The following is a 19,381-nucleotide window of genomic DNA, read 5'->3' on the forward strand; positions in this document are numbered from 1 at the left end:
AATCCAGAATGACTGAGTTGACTATAATTGTGGGAAGCACAAAGCATAGCTTCTAAAACTTAGCCAATTTATAGAGACCTCTGAACACCTGGACACTCACTCTACTTCAAAACGTTGGAGCATCTGTTCTTCTGCCTTCTGGCCCAGGATCATCTGACAGACCTTAGTGCTGCAGAATTATTAAGGGCTGATTACTCTGTCTAGGCAGATATAATCAGTCGACTATTCTGCAAGTGTGTCCTTTTCTGGACAGTAATTTGTCTGTAGAAGGAAAGTGGCAATTCTTGCCTAGTGGCTGTCTCACCACAACTGGAGTAACTCCAAGGATGCTCAATTTCTTCTTAGAATTTAACATAGGAAGCTGTCCGGAGCAGACAGGTCTCTAATGAAAATGAACATTAATACTGAAATGTTTGTCATGTCAATTCTAAGGATTTCTGATGTTTTGAAAACCAGCTATCCATGTAAGGTAATCTGGACTGTTGCCTGTTAACTCCACTCAGCTATTTCTAAATAAAACATAGAGAACACCCTTATAATAAACTCCAAGTCATGAATTTGCTATAGTCCCTTAACTCACAGGCTGACCATCTCAAATCAGTTAAAAAAGTTAAAGAAGGACTGGGTCTAAGCTTTGTATTCCTAAGTGTGTTATACTGGTTCAATGCCTATGAGAGTAACAATATTCATCTCACTCTTATATCACTAAGAAGCTCATGCCAATGAAAACCTTAAAATTTGTAAACAAAGTAAATTGGCGCTATTTAAGAATTTATATCTTCATCTTGATATTAATTATACAGATTTCTACTAATAGGTTATGGCTATGCAATAAACCCTAGCTAATCCTCTCTATTCCGACAAAACCACTACTTTTCCCTAGAGAGACAGCCCAACATTTACCACCTTAGTCCTCATGCCCAGGGAATAGGGGCGCTGACTCATCATTAGCTTCTTCAAGCTGATTATGGGCGTTGAGATATTAGAAGAGGAGTGGGGGGGAGAGCAAATTGACAATCCTCTGATGCTGTGTCTTCGCTGCCTCCAGATAGAATTCACGGACCTCAGAGGTTTGAGCAGGTCTGCCCAGCTTGCTTGTTGAGTAGATACACCAAGGCTGATCATTCTGCAATATACAATTCTCAAAACAAATTTTAGTATCAAGATAGTTTTTTTTTTAAAAGAGGGCTGACATTTTATTAAGAATGTTGGTTCTAACCGCTTTTCTATTTTTCCCCTCTTTTATTGGATATAATATTTACATTTCAAATTTTATCCCCTTACCATATTTCCCCCACCACCCAGGAACCCCTTATCCCATCCCCCCTCCTCCTGCCTCTATGAAGGTGTTTATCCACCTACCCCCAGCCTCCCTCCCCACCCTCAGATCCCCCCCCCCCCCAGTGCTCAGCCTTCAGGGTACCAATGATCTTATCTCCCACCTATGCCCAACAGGGCCATCCTCCCCTACATATACAGCTGGAGTCATGTGTCTCTCCCTATGTGCTCCTTGGCTGGTGGTTTAGACCCTGGGGAGCTCTGGCTGGTTGGTATGGTTGCTTTCCTCACAGGGCCACCAGCCCTTACGGTTCACGGTTCCTTCAATTTACTCTCTAACTCCTCCATTGGGAACTTTGATCAGATTAATGGATAGCTGTGGGTATCTGTCTCTGGGTATGTCCGACTCTGAGAGACCTCTAAGGAGACAGCCTTATCCGGCTGCTGTCAGCTTTCCCATCCTGACATCCCTATCAGCGTCTATTTTTGGTGACTGCCTATGGAATGAATACCCAGATGCAATGGTCTCCCTACAACCCCCCCTTCAGATTCTGACCCACACTATGTCTCCATATTTGCTCCCTTGGTTATTTAGTTACTCCTTCTAAGAAAGACCTAGGCATCCTCACTTGTTCTTTCTTCTTCATGAGCTTCATGTCATCTGGTAGTTGAATCTTTGTTGTTTCAAATTTTTTGGGCTAATCTCCGCTTATCAGTGAGTAAATACCATGTGTGTTCTTTTGTGACTGGATTACCTCACTCAGGATGATATTTTCTAGTTCCATCCATTTACCTAAGAATTTCTCGAATTCATTATTTGTAATAGCTGAGTAGTATTCCATTGTGTAAATGTACCACATTTTTTGTATCCATTCCTCTGTTGAAGGGCATCTGGGTTCTTTCCAGCTTCTGGCTATTATAAATAGGGCTGCTATGAACATAGTGGAGCATATGTCTTTGTTATTTGTTGGGACATTTTCTGGGTATATACCCAGAAGTGGTATAGCTGGGTCCTCAGGTAGTGCTATGTCCAGTTTTCTGAGGAACCGCCAGACTGACTTCCAAAGTGGTTGTACCAGCTTGCAACCCCACCAACAATGCAGGAGTGTTCCTCTTTCTTCACATCCTCGCCAGCATCTACTATCACCTGAGTTTTTGATCTTAGCCATTCTGACTGGTGTGAGGTGGTATCTCAGTGTTGTTTTGATTTGCATTTCCCTGATGACTAAGGATGTTGAGCATTTCTTGAGGTGCTTCTCGGCCATTCGAGTTTCCTCAGTTGAGAATTCTTTGTTTAGCTCTGTACCCCATTTTTTAATGGGGTTATTTTGTTGTTTGGCGTCTAATTTCTTGAGTTCTTTGTAAATATTCGATATTAGCCCCCTATCAGATGTAGGATTGGTAATGATCTTTTCCCAATCTGTTGGTTGCTGTTTTGTCTTGTTGACAGTGTCCTTTGCCTTACAGAAGCTTTGCAATTTGATGAGGTCCCATTTGTCGATTCTTGATCTTAGAGCATAAGCCATTGGTGTTCTGTTCAGGAACTTTTCCCCTGTACCTAGGTATTCAAGGGTCTTCCCCAACTTCTCTTCTAATAGTTTCAGTGTACCTGGCTTTATGTGAAGGTCCTTTATCCACTTGGAGTTGAGCTTTGTGCAAGGGGATGAGAATGGATTAATTTGCATTCTTCTACATGTTGACCTCCAGTTGAGCCAGCACCACTTGTTGAAAATGCTGTCCTTTTTCCACTGGATGAATTTAGCTCCCTTGTCAAATATCAAGTGACCATAGGTATGCGGGTTCATTTCTGGGTCTTCAATTTTGTTCCATTGATCGTCCTTTCTATCTCTGTACCAATACCAAGCAGTTTTTATCACTACTGCTCTGTAGTACAGTTTGAGGTCCGGAATGGTGATTCCCCCAGAGGTTCTTTCATTGTTGAGAATAGTTCTCGCTATCCTAGGTTTTTTGTTATTCTGAATGAATTTGTAAATTGCTCTTTCTATCTCTATGAAGAATTGATTTGGAATTTTGATGGGTATTGCATTGAATCTGTAGATTGCTTTTGGCAGGATAGCCATTTTTACTAAATTAATCCTGCCAATCCAGGAGCATGGGAGATCTTTCCATCTTCTGAGATCTTCTTCAATTTCTTTCTTCAGAGACTTGAAGTTCTTGTCATACAGATCTTTCCTTTGCTTTGTTAGATTCACTCCAAGATAATTTATTTTATTCGTGGCTATTGTGAAGGGTGTCATTTCCCTGATTTCTTTCTCTGCCTGTTTATCCTTTGAATAGAGGAAGGCTACTGATTTGTTTGAGTTGATTTTATATCCAGGCACATTGCTAAAGTTGTTTATCAGGTTTAGGAGTTCTTTGGTGGAAGTTTTAGGTTCACTTAAGTATACTATCATATCATCTGCAAATAGTGAAATTTTGACTTCTTCCTTTCCTATCTGTATCCCTTTGACTTCCTTTTGTTGTCTAATTGCTCTAGCTAAGACTTCCAGTACTATATTGAATAGGTAAGGTGAGAGTGTGCAGCCTTGCCTAGTCCCTGATCTTAGTGGGATTGCTTCAAGTTTCTCTCCATTTAGTTTGATGTTGGCTACTGGCTTGCTGTATATTGCTTTTACTATGTTTAGATATGGGCCTTGTATTCCTGATCTTTCCAAGACTTTTAACATGAAGGGATGTTGAATTTTGTCAAATGCTTTCTCAGCATCTAGTGATATGACCATGTGGTTTTTCTCTTTGAGTTTATTTATGTAGTGGATTACATTGATGGATTTCTGAATATTGAACCATCCCTGCATTCCTGGGATAAAGCCTACTTGATCTTGATGGATAATTGTTTTGATGTGTTGTTGGATTCGGTTTGCGAGAGTTTTATTGAGTATTTTTGCATCAATATTCATAAGAGAGATTGGTCTGTAGTTCTCTTTCTTCGTTGGGTCTTTCTGTGGTCTAGGTATGAGTGTAATGGTAGCTTCATAGAATGAATTGGGTAGTGTTCCTTCTGTTTCTATTTGATGGAATAACTTGAAGGGGATTGGTATTAGGTCTTCCTTGAAGGTCTGAAAGAATTCTGCACTGAAACCATCTGGCCCCGGACATTTTTTGGTGGGAAGATTTTTAATGACTGTGTCTATTTCTTTAGGCATTATGGGACTGTTTAGGTGGTTTATCTGCTCCTTGTTTAACTTTGGTACCTGGTATCTATCTAGAAAATTGTCCATTTCCTCCATATTTTCCAATTTTGAGTATAGGCCTTTGTAGTAGGATCTGATAATTTTTTTAATTTCCTCTGTTTCTGTTGTTATGTCTCCCTTTTCAGTTCTGATTTTATTAATTTGAATGCTGTCTCTGCGCCCTTTGGTTAGTCTGGCTAAGGGTTTGTCTATCTTGTTGATTTTCTCAAAGAACCATTTCCTGGTTTTGTTGATATTTTGTATAGTTCTTTTTGTTTCGACTTGGTTGATTTCAGCCCTGAGTTTGATTATTTCCTGCCGCCTACTCCTCTTGGGTATACTAGCTTCTTTTTGTTCTAATGCTTTCAGGTTTGCTGTCAAGTTGTTGATGTATGCTCTTTCCACGTTCTTTTTGTGAGCACTTAGAGCTATGATTTTTCCTCTTAGTACTGCTTTCAATGAGTCCCACATGTTTTGATATAATGTGTCCTCATTTTCATTTAAATCTAAAAAGTCTTTAATTTCTTTCTTAATTTCTTCCTTGACCAAGTTATCATTGAGTAGAGCATTGTTCAGTTGCCAAGTGTATGTCGGTTTTCTGATGTTTTTGTCCATGTCAAAGACAAGTCTTAATCCATGGTGGTCTGATAAGTTACTAGGGATTATTTCAATCTTTTTGTATCTGTTGAGGCCTGTTTTGTGACCAATTATATGGTCTATTTTCGAGAAGGTAACATGAGGTGCTGAGAAGAAGGTATATTCTTTTGTTTTAGGATGAAATGTTCTATAGATGTCAGTTAAGTCCAATTGGTTCATAACTTCTGTTAGTTTCATTGTGTCTCGATTTAGTTTCTGTTTCCATGATCTGTCCATAGCTGAGAGTGGGGTGTTGAAATCTCCCACTATTATTGTGTAGGGTGCAATGTATGCTTTAAGTTTTAGTAAAGTGTCTTTTATGTATGTGGGTGCCCTTACATTTGAGGCATAGATGTTGAGAATTGCAAGTTCCTCCTGGTACATTTTTCCTTTCATGAATATGAAGTGTCCTTCTTTATCTTTTTTGATTACTTCTGGTTGAAAACTGATTTTATTTGATATTAGAATCGCTACTCCAGCTTGTTTCTTGGGACCATTTGCTTGGCAGATTGTTTTCCAACCTTTTACTCTGAGGTAGTGTCTGTCCTTTCCACAGAGGTGCGTTTCCTGAATGCAGCAAAATGTTGGGTCCTGTTTACGTATCCAGTCTGATAGTCTATGTCTTTTTACTGGAGAATTGAGTCCATTGATATTAAGAGATATTAAGGAAAAATGAGTGTTGTTTCCTGTCATTTTTGTTATTGGCAGTGGAGATATGTTTGTGTAGCTACCTTCTTTTACAGTTTTTGGAAGATTACTTTCCTGCTTTTCCTAGGTTGTAGTTTCCCTCCTTGTGTTGGAGTTTTCCACCAATTATCCTTTGAAGTGCTAGGTTTGTGTTGAGATACTGTGTAAATTTGGATTTGTCATGGAATATTTTGGTTTCTCCATCAATAATGATTGCCAGTTTTGCTGGGTATAGTAGTCTGGGCTGACATTTATGTTCTTTTAGGGTCTGTATGATATCGGTCCCGGATCTTCTGGCTTTTATGGTCTCTGGTGAGAAGTCTGGTGTAATTCTTATAGGTCTGCCTTTATATGTTACTTTGCCTTTTTCCCTTACTGCTTTTAGTATTTTTTCTTTGTTTTGTACATTTGATGTTTTGACTATTATGTGGCGGGAAGTATTTCTTTTCTGGTCTAAACTATTTGGAGTTCTGTAAGCTTCTTGTATATTTATGGACATCTCTTTCTTTAGGTTAGGGAAGTTTTCCTCTATAATTTTGTTGAGAATATTTACTGGTCCTTTAAGTTGGGAGTCTTCCCCCTCATCTATTCCTATTATCCTTAGGTTTGGCCTTCTCATTGTGTCTTGGATTTCTTGTATATTTTGGGTTAGTAGCTTTTTGTATTTTGCATTTTCTTTGACAGTTGTGTCCATGTATAACATGGTATCTTCTGCACATGAGATTCTCTCTTCCATCTCTTGTATTCTGTTGGTAATACTTGTGTCTATGACTCCTGATCGTTTTTTTAAGTTTTCTATCTCCAGGGTGTTCTCCCTTTGTGATTTCTTTATTGTTTCTACTTCCATTTTTAGATCTTGCATGGTTTTGTTTAATTCCTTCTCCTGTTTGGTTGCATTTTCTTGCAATTCCTTAAGAAATTTTTGTGTTTCCTCTCTAAGGGTTTCTATCTGTTCTTTGAGAGTGTTATTTATGTCTTTCTTAAAGTCCTCTGTCATCATCATGAGAAGTGATTTTAATTCTGAATCCTGCTTTTCTGGTGTGATGGGGTGTTCAGGGCTTGCTATGATGGGGGAACTGGGTTCTGATGATGCCATGTAACTTTGATTTCTGTTGCTTAAGTTCTTGTGCCTGCCTTTTGCCATCTGGTTAATTCTAGTGCTACCTGTACTTCTGTCTCTGATTGAAGCCTGTCTTTCCAGTTGTCTCGCTTGTGTTTGGTCTTCTAGGAGTCCAGATGTCTTTGTGATTTTTTCCAGCTGCCCTGATTACAGCGGTATCTCTAGGATGCCTCAGGATATGGTGCCTCCAATGTAGCAGTCCAGCTAGATGTCTGCTGTTCTGGGTGCAGTGTCTCCTCTTGGATATCTCAGGGTATGTTGTCTGACACTCTGAGTTCAGTTGTTCCTCTGTGGCTCTGGGTTGAGCGGACCTTCCAGTATGTCTCAGGCGGTGTCTGGGGTCCACACAACTGCAGACCTGGTAGAGGTCTGGTCCGGGACTCAGACCCGGGAGATGGGCAGAAGGGGAGTGCTAGCCGGCAGGGGCGCGGGGGAGGGGGTCGGGGAGGGGTATCTGCTGGGTTCTGACCACTCAGGGCCCCCAGCTATGAGCTCAGGGTAGTATGTGGGTTTTCCTACCTAAAGCTGGTTGTGGGATCTGTGGATCCCCCCAAATATGTCTGGCGGAATCCGGGGTGCACTCACCCGAAGGCCTCAGACTGGAGGAGGGGCGAGCAGCAGAAGGAGTGTGCTAGCCCTGGCTATGGGTTCTATGGATCCCCCAGAATGTGTCTGGCAGAATCCAGGGTGCACTCAGCTGCAGGCCTCAGACCAGAGGAGGTGGCGAGCGGCGGAAGGGGTGTGCTAGCACTGGCTATGGGTTCTATGGATCCCCCAAAATGTGTCTGGCGGAATCCGGGGTGCACTCACCCGCAGGCCTCAGACTGGAGGAGGGGCGAGCGACAGAAGGGGCGTGCTAGTGCTGGCTATGGGTTCTATGGATCCCCCAGAATGTGTCTGGGGGACTCCTGGGTGCACTCACCCGCAGGCCTCAGAGTGGAGGAGGGGCGAGCGGCGGAAGGGGCGTGCTAGCGCTGGGTATGGGTTCTATGGATCCCCCAGAATGTGTCTGGGGGACTCCTGGGTGCACTCACCCGCAGGCCTCAGACTGGAGGAGGGGCGAACGGCAGAAGGTTATGTTTTCAATCATATTAGTTTACAACATTTTTCTGCATAATTCATGTGTTACATTCAGTTTCATTCTCTGTCTAAAACACTCTATAGAAATTGTATCACTTATGACAGTATGGTACTGCTGGGTGTCCTTTGTTAGTTGAAAGATACTCTTAAACATATATTGGACTTGTGTCACCAACAAATCATGCTAAATTGAAAATATAATAAAGTGTAATTAATATGTATTATTTACAAGCCATCATAGCTGATTTGTGCTTTGTGCTATACTATAGAATAGAAGCTGTGTGCCTAGATTCTTGAGAGGCAGAGTTGGAGCTATCCAGCATCATAAGAGAGACTCTTCTTGTATGCTACTTGTCCAGTGTGACCCCAAGTTTAAAGCCTCAAGTCTGATTCTTATTCACCCTGTGTCTCTATGTAGCTTACCAAGTCAAAAAACTAAGCCAAACCATCAAATGTTAGAAACTTTATGTTTCACTCCATCAAAGTGCATATAAAATCTAAGCAAATAATTTGTAATTAACACTTGCCACCTGACATATGAGTACCAAAATCTCTTGCCTTATTTGTGTGTTAAATACTGATTATTCTAATAAGTCAGATCCTGGAGAACACAGAAAAAAGAGAAATGACATGGATAATTTTGGAGGATGAATAATTTCTAGTAAAGGAAGTGGATGTGAGAGCCATCACTGTTTGAGAGAGGGGGAGAGTTACAGTTAAGTGCAAATTACTTCTGGAGCGAAGAGGGGGAGATAATTAAGGTATGTTTAAGCACTAATCCCAACATTGGCTTGCACAAAGGTGATACATCACCTTGAAAACAACTGGTCTGTTTTCAGAAACTTTATTAATCATGAGCTGGGAATAACTTTTGCTTTCTTTGGGAGATTATATAAGAAAGTAGGTCAGGTATCATAATGTTAATAAGCCAGGTTTCCTGTGAAGTATCAGCTACCCTAAGGTTTAAGAATTCATTACTGAAGGCTGATGCTGAGTAGCTTGGAGCTTAGAAACCTTTCATTGTCTATTCAAAATTATCAGTGTTGATCCCTACTCTTCCTTATGCAGTATTTTGCATTACATGGTAGCATATTATTATCCAAATTTTGCATTCAGATAGTCAATAGAGAAGATACACACAATTCATATGTGTGGTATTTTTATTGATCCTTCCAATGCTTTGCATATATAAAATTCATTTTAAGTTTTCAAAAGATTGACATCATCAGGGAACATTTTTCAAAATACTATGCCCTAAAATCTTTTCATAAGCAAGCAAGTATACTTTCAGTAGAAGGTAATTTTAATGAATTTTAAGTTTGAATTTATGTGTTATGAGTGCTTTTTATGTCTGTATGTGTACCATGTGTATGAACTGTCATGAAGGCCAGAAGAAGGTATTAGATCTGGATCTTTGGTTATAGATGGTTGTATATCTCTGTGTGGATTCTAGAAAGAGAATTCAGGTCCTCTGTCAGAGAAGCCTATGCTTCAAACCACTGAGTCATCTCTCTAGCTCCACAACATAATTTTTAAACAGTTACCAAAAAAATTCATTTTCATTTTGTTATTATTGTTTGATTAAAAATTACAGGAAATAAGAACCTACAACTGAAGTAATTACATCACAAATTCCTACTGAGATCATTGTCATTAACAATAGTAACTATACATCTTGCATGACAATAGCATTGGTAGGTGCTTGTTCCCCAACCCCTAAACAATATAAGGTATTGTAACCATTTTTACTCCTACTCTTCTCATGAGTGTGAAAATACTAGTGACTGTTAATTTGTATTACCCTTAGTTCTAATAATATTGAGTACAATTTTCATGTTTTTTTGACACAAACTCTGTAAGTAGCTCTGACTTAAAATCTAACCATGTACCTCTGGCTGACTAGGAACTCATTATGTGGCTAGGATGGCCTTGAATAGAGATCTATCTGTCATTGTCACTGCCTCTTAAATGCTGAGATTTAGTGAGTGTGTGTGCTTAAAATTTGTACTTCCTTTTTATTAACATGCTTCTTTATTCCATTGCCTATTTTCTAAGTGATATTTTTACCAGCCAACTTTTGTGACCTTATTATACATTATTGATGTATCTATGAAAAGTATTTACCCTTAAGCTTCCGACAGTTTTTCCAGTCCTTCAGCAGAGAGTTGGTCAGCAAACATTTTAATTTTGATAAGGTCCAATGTATTAATATTTTATCTTCAGGATAATGGTTTTGAGGTAATAACTTAGATGACTTTGGAAGAAGTCCAAGTCTCTGAAATTTTTTCTAGTTCTTCTCAAAGTTTTATCAAATAAAGTTTATATTTAAGTTGACCCATTTTTATGTTTTTGTGCAAGGTGTTAATTTTAGCTAGAATTCCTTATTTTCCTATAGATATTCATTACTCTCACAGTATCAGGCCTGCCCTCTATTTAATTGCTTTTTTCATTATTATATTGTCATTTATATCCTTGTCAAAAATAACTGATTGTAATAACTAGAGCTGTGTTGAGAGCCCCATCTGGTCTCTTGATTTGTACATGTTCTATTGTTTGGATTCAGCATGTCCCCCAAAGACTCATAAATTAGTATTTGGTCCACAGCAAGGCACTGTGGTAAAGAAGTAGAATAGTAAAGACATGAAATCTAGAAGGAAGTTTGAGTCACTAGAAGATATTTTCTAGAACATTGTTATACTTTATTTTCTTCCTCATCCTCTTCTTCTTCACTGTCTATGTCTCTCTCTCTGCACTTCTCTATGTATGTCTCTGTTATCAACCTATTGTCTATCTATGTATCTATCATCTATCTATCTATCTATCTATCTATCTATCTATCATTTATCTATTATCTATCTATGTATCTGTGTATTAGTCTATGTATCTATGTAACTATGTTTCTATGTATCTAAGTATGTGTGTGTATATATGTATGTATGTATGTATCTACCTACCTACCTACCTACCTACCTATCTGCTTCCTGATTATCTCTCATTATGTGGCTTTCTCAGCCATATACTCTCACCATGATTGACTTCCTCACTGAAGGCAGGCCAAATGCAGCATGGCCAATTGAATATGGATTCAATGGTATTTTTGTCAACATATACCATTACTAAGTTATGTTGTGCATTCTAGAATTTCTAGAGAAGACAATTATGACATCTAAATATAGGGCATTTGTCTTTCAGTCTACATGTACTAATAGTTTCTGAAAATTTTCAGTAAGATCAATTGATTCTTGAAATTTTATTTTTAGGAAAAGTTTACTATTAATATCATTTTCTTAGTAGTCACAAACCTCTCAAAATATCTACTTTTATTATATACATGTATGCTATTCAAGTAATTGATATATATATTTATGTATGTATATATATATATATAGTCAACCTATCATAGTTTTGACTTATGTGATAGTGAAGAAGATGAGAGACAATTAAGTCACACTTAAACTCTTTCTTAAGGATAACATGCTGTTTCTCATTTTAAAAAAATCCGACTGTCAGGTACCCTTTTTTATAGTAATATATTTTTCTAATACTAAATTGTATTTTCTGTGTTTTTTTCCTAGCATAGCCTTTTGATAGCACTATTTCCTGAAGGTTCTATTTCTTAGTGGTAAAACCTAAATATCAGAAGATTAATACTGCTGAGTATACATTCCTTTAGTGCCCTTTGTCAAATTCTGAATGAGTCAATTAAGGTATTCTTGAAAGCTTTGATAGTATCTTATATCGATCACCTCAACCCTCTATAACTCACTATTTCTCCCACTGGTTGTTTTTAACTTTTAATTTTTTCCTTAACTATCCAAAAAAATACTGAATTAATTTAGTTATAAATATAATTCTTAGGATGTTTGAATTTTCTAGATAATCAAGAACTACAAAGATTACTATAACTAAGAATTTCAACAGGTTATATGCCTTTATTTGGTCTTGTGTTGATTGTGTCTAAAAAGGAGTATGTGGTTACAGTACAAAAATGGAAAAAGATAATTCCAGGTGATAGGAATGACAGAGTTGCCTGCACAGATGCAAAGGTGAGGGAGATTATTGTGAATTCATATGATTAGCCTAGAACATTCCATTTGAGAGTAGGATATCAATAGATATAAATCAAAGGAGACAAACAGCAATAATGTGAACCAATGCACAGAAATGGATGCTTTAAAAGCCACTTAAACAATATAAGCAAAAAAGTGGTGCCATCAAATTTTGGTTTTAGAGATAATACTCTGTCAGTATATGACGTAGACACATTTAGAAATTGAGGTTCACAGAAAGACACCTGAGTAATCCATTAAAGAGACATCTGTGTCAAGTCCTTTCACTGAAAATAAAGTTAATTTATATTGGGAGGAGGGCTTTAGAGATCTGAGAATAACTTAACTGTGGGGACTATCTGGGTTTAGTGAGTGGATTCGTGGCAATTTCATCATATATCCCTAGTTAAAGAAGAACAGGGGAGCTTTGAAGTTCAAAATTCATGTATTTATTTAAAGTTTGATAAGTATCTGATAGTTTCAGAGAAGTTACCACGCAACAGATTGCCACAGAGATCTCAGACTTTTATAGATTTTATGATGTTGGTAATCTTGACACATAATTATCTATGCATAATGGTAATAAAATTACACTCTAATAATAGCATAGAGAGTGTAAATGACAGGAATAGTGTGAATTATCCCAAATACCAGCAGTAGTTCAAAGGAAAATGCTTACAAAAGTAATAGAAAGAAATGCAGGAAAACAAAACACTTACATTGCTTTTGACAATGCAAATTCCACAATGGATAAGGAAGGCATTCTTGGCAGAATGACCTAAGACAGGCTCAGCCTTGTTTATGAAATAAAAAAGGAGGAGAGGTGGACAGCTTTTGGGGCTGCTTGGCAAGAATCTGGCATGGCCCAAGGACAAGGAAATGGGTTGCTTGGCATGAATATGACATTGGCCATGGACAAAGAAGTAGGCTTCAGGCAAGAATCTGACATTAGGCTAGACAAAGAAGTAATTTCAGGCAGTAATCTAAATCTAAGGCTAGAACAAGAAAGTAGGCTTTGGATATGAAAATGACTTTGGGCTAGGACATGGAAGTAGGCTCAGATATTTTGGTCATTCTGATAAGCCCTTAGAAATAGTGATCACAGGAGTATTCACGGAACTTTGTTTATTGCCTTGCTTGTTCTTTGATTATTTCTGTTTATTGTCTTGCATCTATTGTATTGCTAGTTCCTCAACCTAGAACTGACCTTAATACTTGCATGTAATTAAAATGGTATAAATAGAAAAAAGGAGGAGGGGTGGGATAGGGGCTTTCTAGCGGGGGGGGGGGGGAATGGGGAAAGGAGGTGGCATCTGAAATGTAAATAAATAAAATATTTTTAAAAACCCAACCGACCAAACAACCTCCCTCCGCCCCCAACCTAATCCTAGTTATCAGCAGAGGCAAAGGTAGCTCTTATCTAAAATGGGTTGACATTGCTGGCTGTGCTTGTTGTAAGTAGCATCAGGATTCAAAAATCACTGATGAATTTAATAATGATATAGGAAACTGGTAATCACTAAATGCTAGTGCACACTGATGTAGAAACCAGGAGGAATGTGGTTTGCTGACTGCTCTTTATGGCTTGCTCAGCCTGTTTACACAACTCAGGACCACCATGGATGGCAATACCTCTTTGTGTGCTGGACCAACCAATATCAATTTTTAATCCAGAAACTGTCCTACAAACTTGCCTATAGGTAATTTGATGGAGGCATTTTCTCAACTGAGGATCTACTTTTCATACTAATTTAGCTTGTTCATAGTAAACAGAAAACTAATTCAGACACCATCCATACAAAAATATTGTTACATATGAGTAAATATTTTCTCAATTTCAGTAGTTAATATAAAATAACTTCATTTCTTTTTTAGTAGATTAAACATATATCTGACATTTCAAGAGTCAGTTTTCTGTACAATTTTAACAATATAGGATGTATACACTTTTTCCCGGGTAATTGTTGTCCCAAAGTAAGAAACAATATGATATAATGTGAGGAAAGTTTCACTTTCAATCACTAGATAACAATTTTATGTATATCAGAAAGTGTTCAAGCTCAATTAGACAGATATTACAGTAATTCAGTGATCTTTTGATTACTTAGAGACAATCCTCATCAATGAGAGAGAAAGAAAGAGAGATAACATGACCAATTAGAGAGATTTCAAAGCATTTACAAGTAGAAAATATTACCCAAACTGAGTCTAAATTTGACCAGTCTTTTGTATTAATAAAAAGGTAGAGTTAGAAATTTAGCACAGTGGTAGAGCATGTGCCTAACAGCCAAATTATACCCAGGGTATGTGTGTGTGTGTTTAAGTTACAAATATGTTTTGTGTATCATAATTCCTTTTATGAAACTAAATTAATAAAACATGAGATAATTCAAAAAGTCTGGTCATGAAACATTATCAAGGAGGTGTCTGCTTCCAACTGGGACCAAGGAAATGGTACAGTGTTTGTGCCTTGTCAAAGCAATAATAGGATAAGACAGTCTAAAATGCCTTCAGACATTCAACAGCTACTATAGGATTGTGTGTTTAATGTGGCGAGAAGAAAGATCTAAAAATCACTAAATGGTTTCCAAATGATAAAAAAGTAACAACAAAATTTATATAAATACAAATGATATGACGATAATCATAAACCTGTATATTTCACAGTCTTTACACCATAACCCATAGAAACACACAGTTTTTTGATTCTAACACATTTATCTAATTCATGATGAGAATATTTCCATAAGTAAGAAATACTCCTTTGGTGCTACATAGAAAGAACCTAGAACTCTTTTATGAAGAGTCTTGTGCAGTGAATTCTTTTTCTGAAAATTGATGTATCTTCTAAATGCTTTTATTAGTTTGTCTTTGACCAGTGTGCTAGAAAAGATGACTTCTGCTATTTTGATAGTAAAATCATTCACATTCTCATTTAGATAGACTTACCTCAGGATAACTCAAACATTTGTCAAATAAGCTTTCTGCTTTATCCTCAGGAGTGGTATTTATTTGAATGCTGGTGGACATGCTACAAAGGTTTTTTTTTTTCAAGTATTTTCAGCTTCTAGATACTAGCTTACATATATTTATACTTTCAGAAGTTTTCTTTTCCTCACTTATATTTAAGTAGAAATTAATCAGAAATTATTGTTTGAAAATAGTTATGAATGATATTTATTGCTACAATGGAGCAACATATTCATACTCTCATCCTATATAAACTAAAATAATGTGTATATACAAGTGTACATATATACATATGTATGTAACAATAATTAATACAAAAGAGCAAGAAGAATTGAAAGGAGGGTTTCAAAGGAGAAAAGCAAAGACAAAATGATATAATTATATTATAAATTTTTAAAAAGAATTTTTACAAGTGTCTAAAACAAATATTCTGTAAGCCATGATTGTAGCATAATGCCTAATTCTGAAACATATTTACTATTGTTGTTAGCTTTATGGCCAATTATATAATGATTAAGAGATGTTTGTGTAACTTCCACAATCCTGGATATGGTAGATAAAGTATCTAAAACAACAGAAGTAATACTCAGGAAAACATTTTATATATAGTTTGACTTTCAATACAACTTCTTTAATTTCTGCAACTTACTGCAATAATTAATTCAAGTTATATATTTTACCTTTTCAAGATTAAATAACTTTTGTAAACAATTAAAATTGTGAATTATAGCTTTGTTTCAGGCAATAGTTCTTAAATTAAACTCTATTGCATAATAATTGCATTCTTAAGTTTTATACTGAGAAACAAAGATGAAAGATATAGTTAATTTCACTGACTGAATACATGTTTCAAGAGGAAAGAGTATAACATTAAAATATTTTTATTAATCGCTAACTCCTCCCCAATCATCCCTTTTCCCTCCCAACTCACCTTCATCCTTTCTTGCTGCTGTAGTTCTTAAATTCTTCAAGACCAATTTGTGAGGCTCATGTATTTTTGGATATATGGTCCTCCCAGAGAGCTGCACTTCTATACTCTGAGAGAAAACTGTTACTTTCTCTTCCAACAGCTGACAGTTGCAGATTGCACCATGGCTAGGGTTGGGACTCTATGCCATGCCCTGCTCCTTGCTGGGATTTGCTCTAGCTTGACATTGTCTACATTTTGTGCATGCTGTAACAACTGCTACAAGTCACACATGCAGCTCCCTGCTGTGTACAAAAGATAATGTTTCCATGTAGATATCTACCATTTAGGATCATACACTCTTCTGCCCTGGCTTCCAAAAGGACCCTTGAGGGATAAAGAGGGGAAGTGCATTTGCCCTTTTGGTCTGACACTCTAATATTTTTTAATTCTCTGCATCATGGCCAGTTGTGAGTATTTGTGTTAAATATCATATACTTCAAATAAATGCCTCTCAGAGAAGGGTTGAACGATGCATTGAGCCATGGGTCTCTTCGGGTGTATTTTTTGGTTGGTGGTTTAGTCCATGGGAGCTCTGGGGGGTCTACATGGTTGATTTTATTGTTTTATTATTTGCAACCTATGGGGTTGCAAAGCCCTTCAACTCCTACAGTCCTTTCTCTAACTCCTCCATTGGGGATCCTGTAGTTGGCTGTGAGTATCTGCCTCTCAGGAGACGCCTATATCAGGCTCCTGTCAGCATGCACTTCGTGGCATCCACAATAGTGTCTGGGTTTGGTGACTGTATATGAGATGGATCCCCAGGTGAGGAAGTCTCTGGATGGCCTTTAAAAGATTTAGGAGGGAAAAAAGAACCATTTAAGGGTAGGGTTTTTTTTTTTTTTTTTTTTTTTTTTTTTTTTTTTTTTTTTTTTTTTTTTTCTCTCTACCTAAGTTTGCAACTTTTCCAGGTACCTCTAGTAGGCGCTGTGACTTCGAGTTTGACCTATGTACCTGGGAGCAGGATCAGGATGAGGACATTGACTGGAGCCTGAAAGCTAGCAACATCCAAGCTACAAGCACAGAGCCAACAGTGGACCACACCCTGAGGAATTCCTCTGGTCATTACATCATTCTCAAGAGCTTTTTCCCACAGCAGCCCGTGAAAGCAGGCAGAATATCAAGCCCAGTTATAAGCAAGAGAAGCAAAGACTGCAAGGTATGAGGGGCAAATTCAGGGATCTTATAAAGAGCTACTGCTAACAGGTCATGTGTAGAAAACAGGATGCCTGGGACTGGAGCAGACACACATTCAAACCTATTCAGCATGACGTATGTGAGAAGGAAAATGAATGGGAATTTCTATTAGAAGTATTGGAGAAATTTTCTTATGAATATACTAGACATATAGAATATTAGAAGTGACTGAAAAATGCTATGGTTAAGTATACATATACATACATACACCACACACACACACACACACACACACACACACACACACACACACACACACACACACGTATATTACCAAAGAAGTAAAATACCATTTTCCCCTCTAGGATTTTAGTGCTTATAGGAACTATGAGAACTTCATGACCACCGCCAAGAAAAATAAATAATAGGCGATATATAAATAATATATCCAAGACTTTGAAGTAGTTAAAGATAGCTATAAACAAGATAAAGTCTTTTTCAGAGAGGGAAGAAATAAATGTGTTAAGACAAGAAAGAAAAATTGCAGGCAAGAGAAAAACACAACTTCATCCATAGCTAACAGGGATTTGAATAAATACCTGAAGATTTTTAGGTACAGGACTCAACATAACTAATTTAAGTCGCTGTCTATAAAGTAAGCTCACATTTGTGAGTCCCCTGTTACCTTGCTTACAAGTAACCAAGAAATAAATTTCACCTATTTGTACTCTGAATTAAGTAACTTAAAATTATGTAACAACATGCATAGGCCGAGTGGGGTGTTCCTCAGTATTTGAACACTGGAAGTAAGTAAGCTACATTCAGAGATGTTTGCTAATCATATCAGGCTAGATGAAAATTGTACAATAAAAAACTCTTATGACCTTCAAAATCACTCTATTTGCTTTACCCATGTACACAGCAGGGGTAGCTGTAACCCAAGGAACTGCTTATGGAGCAACCTCCAGAAGGTGGTCATCTTCCCCATCAGTCTTAATCCTTGGCAAAGGATTCATCAGAGGGGATTTTCCTCTTAAAGTGGCTTCACGATTGGACTCTCCCAGAGCAATCTCTTCCAAAAGAGGAATTGCAGGAGTTTTAGAGAGAGAAATTGATCAGCATTTTCTAATGCGAGTGAAAAGTCACACAACAAAATTACACTCTGGGTTGCTACCAAATTGAATTGAATTTTAATAAAGCACCCTTTTATGTGGTTTTGCTCTTACAAAGAACTGATACTTTTCAAAATTAAAAGCCATTTTCATACAGCAGATTTTGTATATGTTAAGTCTATGTCTATAAATTTAGCTCTGTCTGTCCCTAGAAAAATCTCAAAATTGCAAGTTAGCTTTAGACTATGCATCTAATTAAATAGAAAAGCACAAAATATATAAAGTTATAGTTTGACTTCCAAGATTTTCTATTTTGTTATTTCCTATGAATTCCTTAAAATTTTTATGTTATAGTAACAAAATCTATCCATCTCAACATCCCCTTGGTCACAAAACTGTAGTTGCCCCTAAAGCACCAGTGTGAGATTTATTAAGGGATACCTGGAAGTGTCAAAATTTTAAGACAAATAGCTTATTTTATTAATATTTATTACATAGATTGAATACAAACAGGCATGAAAAGTTCATACTGAGAATTGCTGGGTCTCTAGAATGGCAAGTGTTAATATGGAGTAAGCAGAAATACCAGTGTTTGGCAGAATTATATGTGTTCTTTCACCTTGTGGAAAAATATTTAACCAAAGAAAATTAAATTGTTTTCTTATTTCATTAATGAATGATACATAATAGGGAGAATGCTGAAATTGATGGAAAAATCAATCTCCAAATAATTTTAAATTTTATTTTAAAACAATCTTTAGAAGTCTTAGTATTTTGCAGTTGTTAATAATTCCTTGGGGATAGTTTATGTTTTCATCAGGAAATATCCCTGGAAACAAAGGTAAGGATGTTCATTTATATATTATCATATTACAATACATACCTATAGGCATGACTCAAAAACATCTTAAGGTAGAGATATAAAATATATGTGTCATAGCTTTTATATAAATGAGATCAACAAAATGCAGAACACTGCGGTAACGCACATGCCTATGACTGCTTGGTATCCATACAGCAGTGGACCTCAAAGCTGCTCCTAAATTCTTAGTATCTATCTCTTGATGCCTCATGATGTTGGCTCAGTCCTTTATATTCACTACTAAAATAAGTCATGCTAGGTAGGTTTTAGTGTCCCAAGAAAAAAAATCATA

At 37.0% G+C, this 19,381-nt stretch overlaps 1 protein-coding gene across 1 annotated transcript in view; it reads left to right on the forward strand.

Moving 5' to 3' along the window:
• The window catches only part of Malrd1 (MAM and LDL receptor class A domain containing 1), a 665,455-nt gene that overhangs the window by 310,550 nt on the left and 335,524 nt on the right, over positions 1-19,381 (forward strand). Inside the window, exon 24 of the mRNA XM_034509650.2 lies at positions 16,890-17,137. Coding sequence (XP_034365541.1) covers positions 16,890-17,137 — 248 coding nt within the window. The remainder of the gene's footprint in view (positions 1-16,889; positions 17,138-19,381) is intronic.

Source organism: Arvicanthis niloticus, chromosome 8, assembly GCF_011762505.2.
Source record: "Arvicanthis niloticus isolate mArvNil1 chromosome 8, mArvNil1.pat.X, whole genome shotgun sequence".
Classification (NCBI taxonomy): Eukaryota; Metazoa; Chordata; class Mammalia; order Rodentia; family Muridae; genus Arvicanthis; species Arvicanthis niloticus.